This window comes from Musca vetustissima, unplaced genomic scaffold (assembly GCF_032173495.1).
Source record: "Musca vetustissima isolate MV318-11 ecotype Yass unplaced genomic scaffold, APGP_CSIRO_Mvet_v1 utg14190, whole genome shotgun sequence".
NCBI classification, from domain to species: domain Eukaryota; kingdom Metazoa; phylum Arthropoda; class Insecta; order Diptera; family Muscidae; genus Musca; species Musca vetustissima.
Genome location: NW_026872556.1, coordinates 87,527 through 98,868, shown reverse-complemented (window position 1 = coordinate 98,868; position 11,342 = coordinate 87,527). Strand labels below are relative to the sequence as shown.

The 11,342-nt window shown below is 36.6% G+C and overlaps 1 protein-coding gene across 1 annotated transcript in view; it reads right to left on the bottom strand.

Annotated features, from left to right (window-relative positions):
- Positions 1-6,153: 6,153 nt before the first annotated feature.
- The window catches only part of LOC133329141 (guanine nucleotide exchange factor DBS-like), a gene marked incomplete at its 3' end in the record, with an annotated part of 91,167 nt that continues 85,978 nt past the window's right edge, over positions 6,154-11,342 (bottom strand). The window contains exon 11 of the mRNA XM_061537674.1: positions 6,154-6,327. Within this exon, the coding sequence (XP_061393658.1) occupies positions 6,154-6,327 (174 nt within the window). The remainder of the gene's footprint in view (positions 6,328-11,342) is intronic.

The following is an 11,342-nucleotide window of genomic DNA, read 5'->3' as shown; positions in this document are numbered from 1 at the left end:
AATACAGGACGAGGAGAAATCCAACGTAGTATACCGCATTAAATGTAAGGGAGACAAGTCCAACGTATGCCAAAAGGTATATGTTGGCACTACTAAGACTAAATTAAAGACAAGAATATCCGCACATAAATCGGATCAAAAAGCTCTTTACAAACCCATAGAGCAAAAAACAGCCCTTGCAGCACACTGCACAAAAACAGGACATACCCCAGATTTTAATGACATAAAAATTCTAACTCAAGAAAGTAACTATCAAAAAAGGTTTACTCTTGAGATGTTACACATAATCAACACTCCACTTGACACTCGACTCAATTACAAAACCGACACAGATAATTGCGCTCAAATCTACAGACACACAGTAAACAAATACAAATCTGTTAGACCTTAGTTGAAGTAAGAACGTTGACTTAAAGACAACATAACTTTCTTTAAGTAAGTTTATTTGCATATTGTTATTATTTACATCTGTTATAATATATGTAATTGTAGTTCCCTGAGGATGATTGGAGAATCCAATCGAAATATTGGAAATAATAAATATTAAAAATCAAAATCAAAAACGATTTTTTATTTCTAAAAAGCCTACAGCCAAACTAATACAACAAAGATTATTAAAAATGTTATGAAGAATTTTTGGACATAATCACAGAAACAAGAATGCAGAAAATATAAAAAAAAAAATTATGGGAAAAATCCTTTACTGAAATTATGTCATTTTATGTGGTAGAAGGCCAGTACAAACGACTTCAGTAAAATAGATACCATGGGGAATGAATTTTTACATTCTTTAAATATTATTTTTCAAGCATTGCTTTTTGTGGATTTTTATACCCTACACAACTATGTTGTCAGGGTATTATAGCTTTGTGCAGTCCCAAGAGTTTGTAACGCCGCGAAATGTTGATCATAGACCCACCTTTAAGTATACCGATCGTCATATCTCGACTCGATCTAGACATGTGTGTCCGTCGCTTCATTATAATTTTTAAACACGGTACAGGCCACAGTTATGGACCCATCTTTACGAAATTTTGCATGTAGGATGGGTTCTGGCCAATGAAGACCCCTATTGGTAAAGATCGTTTAATATTTAGGGAATGTAATGGACCAAAAACTTTATTTTTGTCTGATTTTCTCGAATTTTTACATGGAGAAGGGGATTGGGGCAAAGAATAAGCATGCCTGTTTTGAAAAAGATCGGTCAATATTTAGCGGGTCAAATGGACCTTGACTTTTGAGTGAAAAATTACAAAATGTGTATTCTAGATAACAAGCAACGGCTCTGATTGGCTTTAACATGGCGAAGCCCAGGCTTATCTTGGTCCCTCTTTCATTTCAATTGTGGACACTGACCTCCACGCGGTGCCACCTGGGGAGCTATTTTCATCACCCGATGAAATAGTGAGCTAATATGTGCCGCGAGTTCAAAAAAAAAAAAAAAATAGCTTGAGGCGTCGGGTTAGTTGCCCAGTCTCGGAAAATCCAACCTACTATGAAAAAGCAAAGAAAAAGAAAACCAAACCCCAATAATGTTGATGACCCCCGCAAACGTATAAAGGACCGCGATCTGCTAATCTGCACTTGGAATGTGCGCACGTTTTACAGAACAGGACCAGGCTTCGCTTTGGCGGATGTACTCGAGAAATACAGGGTTGCCCATATTCGACGGACCCATGTTTTTTTTTTTTTAAATCAAAGAAAAAAAAAATAAAAATTTGGCGGTTGGCAATGTTAATCATTTAATTTGTTCCAAGTAGATTTGTTTACATCAATTTTTGAATATGATATCTCCCAAATTGTTAACGTAAAACTTTGACTTCAAATATCCCCACAAGAAGAAGTCAGGCGGCGTCAAATCGGGCGAACGCGGTGGCCAGTCCAAATCACCACTTTTCGACATCAAACGACCTGGAAACAAATTCTTCAGAAAATCGATTGTTATGCGACTTGTGTGCGGTGGAGCGCCGTCTTGTTGAAACCAGAACTGCCTCATACGCTTTCGACGAATAATTGGCATCACAAAATTGGTCATCATGTCGCGATAACGCTCCTGATTGATGGTAACAGCATGACCATTTTCATTTTGAAAGAAAAACGGCCCAATGACCGTTTTTGCACTAACGCCGCACCAAACTGTGACTTTTTCGTCATGAAGAGGCACTTCTTGAATCTCCTGAGGATTTTCAGTGGCGTAAAAAGGCAATTTTGCTTATTTACGGTCCCATTCAATGTGAAATGGGCTTCATCGGACATGATCATTTTGTTCCAAAATTGCTCGTCATCTTCGGCCATTTCGATGACTCTTTGGGTCCATTCCAATCGACGAGGCTTGTCCGCAGGCAACATTCTTTGCGTCAATTGAATTTTGTACGGGAACAAATGCAAATCAATGCGAATAAGCCGTTGTAAAGTTAACCAAGCCATGTCCAACTGCTGAGAACGGCGTTTTTGGGATGTTCTTGGGGACCTCTCAACACTGGCTCGTACGGCAGCGATATTCTCGGCCGATCACCTTGGTCGACTTTTATATAGCTTCTTCGGATTATAAAGAGCCTTACCAGTCGAACATTTTTCGTATAAACGCTTAATGGTGTTCTTAGAAGGCGCACTTCTCACATTTTTTAATGTTTTAAAAGCACGTTGAGTTTTCACAATTGACTTCTTCTGTTGAATGTAAATTTCAATTATTTCAGAGCGCTCGCGTGGCGTGTATTGGTTCATAGTAAAAATCTGCTTGGACTGACGCTTCAAACGCGGTATGTCATTAAGCGATGTGACATCTCTGTCAAAAGTTATGGCATTGCCAGATGGGTCCGTCGAATATGGGCAACCCTGTACAAAGCCGATATTATTGCCTTAAGGAAATACGATGGAAAGAGACTGGCGTAAGTAAATCAGATGATTACGCCCTGTATAATAGCTGCCATGAAACGAAACATAAATTTGGCTGCGGATTTATGGTTAACAGGAGAATAAAGACCACGTCTCAAGATTCATTCCAGTAGATGAGCAAATTGCTATAATTCGTATAAAAGCGAAGTTCTTCTACATCAGTCTCATTTGCGCCCATGCTCCGACCGACCGAAGATAAAAATGAACAGAGCGAAGACATATTTTACGAGCGCCTAGAAACAGCGTATGATCGTTGCCCTGGCCATGACATTAAAATTCTGCTAGGAGATTTTAATGCACAAAGCGGAAGGGAAAATATATTTGGCCCCACCGTCAGAAAATTCAGCCTCCATGTCTGACGTTTCAGACAAAGGCATGAGGTTGATTGACTTCGCGGCAGCATGGTAGTTAGCAGCACCAGATTCAAGCATCTCGATATACACAAGGCCACTTGGATTTATCCCGATCGAACAACGAGAAATCAAATCGATCATTTTGTGATAGACGGAAGGCATTCATCCAGTGTTTTAGTCTTAATGTAGCAACAAAGGTGCGATCTAATGTAACAGGAAATTTGACGTCGAAAAGCTGCAAACACAACAGATAGCAGAAGCCTACTCCGCTCAACTTACCCAACTGCTTGACGAAAGCACCCCATGTCCCGATAATAATATACAAGCACAACGGCAGAGAATAGCCCACTACCTGCAAAAAAACACTTGGGTACCAAAGACCACCATCAAGAAATCCGTGGTACGATTAGGAATGTCGTAATGCTACTGTTATGAAAAACGCAGCGTATAGGGCAACCCTGCGGACAGTAGCAACACGTAATAAGATAGAGAATTAACGGGAGAAAAGGAGAGAGGAGAAAAGTGTTTTCAGAAAAAAAGAAGAAAGAACGAGAATAACGTGAGCGTGAGCAAATCGAGATGTACAGGAGTCAGAATGAAGTCTGAAAATTCTACCAACGGCTAAAACACCAAAATAGAGATAAAGAAGGAAACCTGTTGACGGATGCAGACAGCGTGCTGAGGATCTGGAAGGAGCATTTTGAAAAACTTCAGGTATCAAACAGTAGCAGTGAAGTGGATACCCCAGAACCAATAATAGATGACGGTATAGAGTGTATACCACCTAGCCAAAATTAAGTCAAAATATCAATCAATCGGCTGAAGAACAATAAAGCAGCTGGTGCCGATGGGTTACAAGCCGAACTATTCAAGACTGGTGGTCAGATGCTGGTAAGGAGCATACACCAGCTGATTAGTACAATTTGGCTAGAGGAAAGCATGCCCAATGATTCGAACCTCAACATTCTGTGTCCCGTGCACAAAAAGGAGACAAGACGATATGTGCCAACTATAGAGGAATAAGTCTCCTTCGCATCGCATATAAAGTGCTATCCAGCGTACTGTGTGAACGACTGAAGCCAATGGTCAATGACATAATTGAACCATAGCAATGTGGCTTCAGACCTGGCAAATCCACCAATGACCAGATTTTCACTCTGCGCCAAATACTGGAAAAGACCAACGAAAAACACATCGACACATTCCACCTATTCGTCGAATATAAAGCCGTATTCGACAGCCCTATCCGTTCAGAGGGGTATGAACTATGAGTTGTACCGGCTATTCTCGGACATCGACATTGTTAGACGTGTTGAGCTGCAGCGACTACGTTAGCTAGGTCATGTTGTGAGAATGGATGAGGATGCACCAGCCCAGAAGGCATATAAAAGCGAACCAGCTGATGGTTCACGCAGAAGGGGGAAGGCCAAGAATACGTTGGAAAGATCAAATCGAAGACAACATCGCCGAAAATGGTCTTTCAAATTGGAAAAACTGCCCAAGAGACCGACGCGCCTGGAAATCTTTTCTAATCTCGGCTTATGGAACGAAAGTTCAGTGACAAGCCAGCTAAGTAAGTAAGTATTCTACAGCGTGTATATTTACCCCTGAAAGATATAGACTCGAGAAGTTGATAGCATATCCAAGAGTGATTGACCTGTAAACTGATACCAATTACATTGTCGTATGTACTCGGATGTGGGAGTTACACTTAAATATTTACAGGTGCTTACGTATTTTTAGTAAGCCATTACCACACGAGAGGGGGGTGGGGAATATAGCGCTGATCCCTTTGAAATTTTCCATGAGGGTCCAGGTATGGTCAAGGACAACGCCTTCGGCGATGATCAGATAATAATATTGACATGTAGTCGACCGAAAATTTACTTTTCGTGTTTTTTAGTCGATATATAAGCCACAATACAAAGCCGAACATCACAACGCAACCCACGGGGAAGGAAGTATAGTCAAGTAATTAGAAGGGCTGTATGGAATATTAGTAATAGTTGGCGACCTTTAGTCGGTCAATAAGATGCAAATATAGCGAAATATTTTCCATGCTTTGAATATAGAACTACAGAAAGTTAGAATTTCGTGGAAGTTGTATAGGGTATCATATGGTCAGCCCCGTTCGATTCGTTCGTGGGGTTCTTCAAATTATTTTTTCAGGGACTACCATTAGGCGTGGATTTCTTCAAATTATTTTTTTAGGGACTATCATTAGGCGTGGATTTCTTCAAATTATTTTTTCAGGGACTATCTTAGGCGTGGGGTTCTTCAAATTATTTTTTCTGGGACTACCAATAGGCGTGGGGTTCTTCAAATTATTTTTTCAGGGACGTGGATTTTTCAAATTATTTTTTTAGGGACTATCATTAGGCGTGGATTTCTTCAAATTATTTTTTCAGGGACTATCTTAGGCGTGGGGTTCTTCAAATTATTTTTTCTGGGACTACCAATAGGCGTGGGGTTCTTCAAATTATTTTTTCAGGGACGTGGATTTTTTTAGGCGTGGATTTCTTCAAATTATTTTTTCAGGGAATACCATTAGGCGTGGGGTTCTTCGAATTATTTTTTCAGGGACTACCATTAGGCGTGGATTTCTTCAAATTATTTTTTCAGGGACTACCATTAGGCGTGGACTATCATTAGGACTATCATTGGACCTTCAATTGTCAGAAGACTTCCTAGAGATGTTTTCAAGTCCGAAACCTCTTACAGGTTTCCTGTAGTCAGAAGTTTGTCTTATATAGTTTGAAGACCTCTTACAGGTCTTTTGTAGACACAATAACTTTTACCGATATTCTGCTCTGTTCTTGTATAGACACGGGGCTTTTATTATTTTCAAAGATTGGATACATTAAATATATATATATATATATTATAAAAATATAATTATAAAAAAACGTACCTTATGTTTACGCCTTAATAGATGTGGAGCCCCACCCGGGGGCTGTAGCGGCACAGCCGGTTCTGGTGTAACAGTCTGTACCGGACGCGGTGGTTTCAATGCCAATTTCTTTAGACTGGCAATACGTTTATCACACATCAATGAGACATCGTCAATTCTTTGGAGAACCTAAAAGAAAAAAAAGAAACAGAAAACAAATGGATAAGCTTTTAGAGGTCGGAATGTGGACTATTCAATTTCATGTGGAACAATAATAGTAATAAAACAATAAAACAGCGACGACAACAATAAAATTATAACAATACTGAACAAAATCTGTTTTCATTTTATTGTTGGTCATGGCCAGAAGAATAAAAACAAAATCACAAAAACAACTGCTTGAGATTCTGGAGAAAGTGTCATAAAATAGCATTTTTTTTTGGGAATCAGAATTGTTGACATAGCATGGAGATGGAGAGAAGAGAAGTTTGGTTACATGTGGGCATACACATAAGCATAAAGAATAAATATATGTTTTAAGTGGATTATTTGTAGTTGGTTGTCTTGTAACTTTCATGGCCTAGAATTGGGCTATCAGAACAGAAAATGAAAACATTTGGAAACCGAAACAAAAAAAAAAAAACACTTTTAGCAATAATTTCTTTCTAAGAAATTCAATTCGAGTTGTGTTTTTTCTTTCGTACCGAAGATCCACAACGATGACGACGACTATGTAGAACAACTGTGGCTTTTGTTTTCAATGACGGAACAAGGCATACTGCTGTCTGTCTGTCTGCTTTGTCGGCCCAATTGAATAGAGGGAGGAGGGTTTTTGAGATTTGTGGCAGCCGTTTTATAGAAAACAAAGCTTAGCCTTTTATTTATGACTAAGTGTGGCATTTGTTTTGATTCAAATTCGAAAGTGCTGGCTATGGGCCTAGATTCCATTTGAAAAAAATTATAACTGATGGATTTATAAACTAATTAATTACAAATGTGTATCTGCAGCATTAAAAGATTTCAGACGCATATGAAGATCTACACAAAAGAATTATGCATCAGTGCAATAGGGTCTACAAGAGAACAGTGGGACAAAATAATATTTACGTTTTTTAATGAACAACAGGCGTGGATTTTTTAAACTATTTTTGCAGGGACTTGCATTAGGCGTGGATTTTTTAAAAATATTTTAGGCAATTCCTTTAAGCATGGATTTTCCAAAAATATTTTAGGCAATTCCTTTAAGCATGGATTTTCCAAAAATATTTTTTCAAAGCCTACCATTAGATTTTCCTAAAATATTTTTTATGGACTACCATTAGGCGTGGATTTTTTAAAAATATATTTTCAAAGACTACCATTAGGCGTGGATTTTTTAAAGATATATTTTTATGGACTACCATTAGGCGTGGATTTTTTAAAGATATATTTTTATGGACTACCATTAGGCGTGGATTTTTTAAAGATATATTTTTATGGACTACCATTAGGCGTGGATTTTTTAAAGATATATTTTTATGGACTACCATTAGGCGTGGATTTTTTAAAGATATATTTTTATGGACTACCACTAGGCGTGGATTTTTTTAAAATATATTTTTTATGGATATATTTATATTTTTATGGACTACCACTAGGCGTGGATTTTTTTAAGATATATTGTTATGGACTACCATTAGGCGTGGATTTTTTAAAAATATATTTTCAAAGACTACCCTAAGGCGTGGATTTTTTAAAAATATATTTTCAAAGACTACCCTAAGGCGTGGATTTTTTAAAGATATATTTTTGTGGACTACCATTAGGCGTTGATTTTTTTAAAACATATTCCCCTGTGGACTACCTTTAGGCGTTGATTTTTTTAAAACATATTCCCCTGTGGACTACCTTTAGGCGTGGATTTTTTTACCATACCACTGTTTCAAACCATAAACAGGAGAATACAAACAATTGTATTGTGCGTCTAATATTCATTGCACATGCGTCGAACCAGGCAAACCGTCGAACCTCCTCCATAGAAAGTAAACAGAAAATGTATAATTGCTTTCGAATGATTTTTAATTTCATTTGCGCTCTTTTTCGCTTGGCATGCAAACGCTGTAGTTTGTTAGTACCGCCATCAAAATAATCGCGATGATGATTATTGCCGAAAACTGGCATTGCATTCCCGCCAAAAAAAAAAACAAATAACGAATCGAAACAATGGTAGTCTTTTATTGTTGGCATGAATGCATGTTCGTTGATCTGTCACATCGTCGACGGTCATAAATACGCACCACCAGTAATTAATCACCGGGCAATGATTGTTAATAGCCGATAGCAGGCAACCGAACGTTAGCTTCCATTGCCATCCGCAATCATAAATGCGTTGCTAATGTGTGGCATGTCGTTCTCATAAAACTATCGAAAAATAAAAAAAAGAGTTCCAAGAAACTTTTGATTTCAACATCATTATTAACGTCGTCGAATGCAGTTGGATTTTTTCGTTCGTTCGTTTGCTCGTTCATTTGAACGATGACAGCCGTAAAGAGTTTTAATTCAATTGCCTCATAAGCATAAAGATGAAAAATGTTTCGATAGAGAAATTTTGCTGTCGACTGGCAGCAGTTTATAAAGGAAAATCATTTTAAATAATCATTAAATGTTTTTTAAAAAGTCGAGCACTGGAAAAACCTCTGAAATTATTTTTTAAAAAGTCGAGCCCTGGAAAACCCTGTGAAAATATGTTTTAAAAAGTCGAGCCCTGGAAAAACCTCTGAAATTTTTTTTAGAAATCCACGCCTTTTGATAGGCCCATACAAATATATTTTTTTAGAAATCCACGCCTTTTGATAGACCCATACAAATATATATTTTTTTTAGAAATCCACGCCTTTTTATAGACCCATACAAATATATTTTTTTAGAAATCCACGCCTTTTTATAGACCCATACAAATATATTTTTTTAGAAATCCACGCCTTTTTATAGACCCATACAAATATATTTTTTTTAGAAATCCACGCCTTTTGATAGACACTTACAATTATTCTTTAAAAAATACACGGTTTTGATAGACCCTTACAAATATTCTTTAAAAAATCCACGCCTTTTGATAGACCCTTAAAAATATACTTTTAAAAATCCACGCCTTTTGATAGACCCTTAAAAATATACTTTTAAAAATCCACGCCTTTGGATAGACCCTTAAATATATACTTTTAAAAAATCCACGCCTTTTGATAGACCTTTACAAATATTAATTTAAAAATCCACGCCTAGAATAGACACCAAAAATATTAATTTAAAAATCCACGCCTAGAATAGACCCCAAAAATATTAATTTAAAAATCCACGCCTAGAAGTAGACACCAAAAATTTTAATTTAAAAATCCACGCCTAGAAGTAGACCCCAAAAATATTAATTTAAAAATCCACGCCTAGAAGTGGACCCCAAAAATATTAATTTAAAAATCCACGCCTAGAAGTGGACCCCAAAAATATTAATTTAAAAATCCACGCCTAGAAGTAGACCCCAAAAATATTAATTTAAAAATACACGCCTAGAAGTAGACCCCAAAAATATTAATGTAAAAATCCACTCCTAGAAGTAGACCCCAAAAATATTAATTTAATAATCTACGCTAAGAAGTAGACCCCAAAAATATTAATTTAAAAATCCACGCCTAGAATAGACACCAAAAATATTAATTTAAAAATCTACGCCTAGAAGTAGACCCTAAAAATATTAATTTAAAAATCCACGCCTAGAAGTAGACCCCAAAAATATTAATTTAAAAATCCACGCCTAGAAGTAGACCCCAAAAATGTATTTTTCAAAAATCCATGCCTGGAAATAGACCCCAAAAATATTAATTTAAGAATCCACGCCTAAAAGAAGTCCCCAACAAATTTAATTAAAAGAGTAAAAAATTCACTCCTTTTGAAAAAATTGAAAATTTTTTCAATAACAAAAATTTTTATAGAAAATATTATGAATAACAATAATTTTCCGACGAAATGAAAAAAAATTGAATGACGTCCAGACCACTCGTTTGAATATCTCCTACAACTCCTAACAAGCCATAATCCCCCACACAAATTGAAATCAATCATCATTTACACCTCCATCATCAGCAGAAGTCGCCACAACTTCAGATGCCAACTAGAAAATAATTAAATTCACATTTTGTTTGAAAAAAAAAAACTGAAACTGAAAAGTTTCACTCTTTTTTACCCAAAACCAAAAAATATTCGAAGAAGATAAGTCATTTAAATAAATTTGTGAATTGCATTAAAAAAAAAAAAAATAACTCCGCAGAGGACCAAGTCTGGCCAATTGTATTGACCATGAAAACAAAAAGTGGAAACATTTGGCATAATGTTATTGTTGTTGTTGTTGTTTGGGAGGCATCTTCAATGCCAAACAAAATACAAGTTGCAACTTCGGCCAGCACCAAGGCATTGCAACAGATTGCCAATTGGCATTGTTGGTTTTGTTGTTGCTATTGTATGGTGCAATCTGATGATGAGTTTTCCTTGATTTATGACGCTGGCAGTCGACTTGGTGTAGTGGCTATTGGTGCTTCTTTAAGTTTGGGTTGAATACGATAAAATGATGCGCATTATTGTGGTGATGGAGACAGTGGTTATATGTGGACATATTTTAAGGGTATACCACTACAAATAATTTTGACGCCTTCTTTTAGGCGTGAATTGTTTAAGGGAACCCCCCCCATTCCGATTTGAATTTTTTAAGATTTTCAATGGGCTGGTAAATCAATACCAATGCTTGTTAAGGTTTGTAACTTTGCACATATATAATTGAAGATTTAAAAAAGAAGAAAAATAATTTACAAAAAATTTTTGTTATTGTTTTGTTGTTGTTTTTTGTAATTAAAGAAAAGTCCTTATTTTTGATGGCGGGCATGATAACTCCTCACTGGAACATCGGAATCCGAAAATTCCAACGGTGTTAGAAAGAGTACATGTCTGGCTCTCGTATGAACTAGGATTATTGACTTCGCTCTAAAATTAACAAAATGGTGGACCTTTGAAAAAATATTTTTGGAAAATCGCCGATTTTTGACCAAAAACCAAATTAAAAAATAAGGAAGATCTTCACCGATTGGCTTTATCCTAGTTCATACGAGAGCTATACACTCCCAGAGAAACGATGCAAAATTTGGAACCGATTGGATTATTAGTTTTTGAGTTATCGTGCC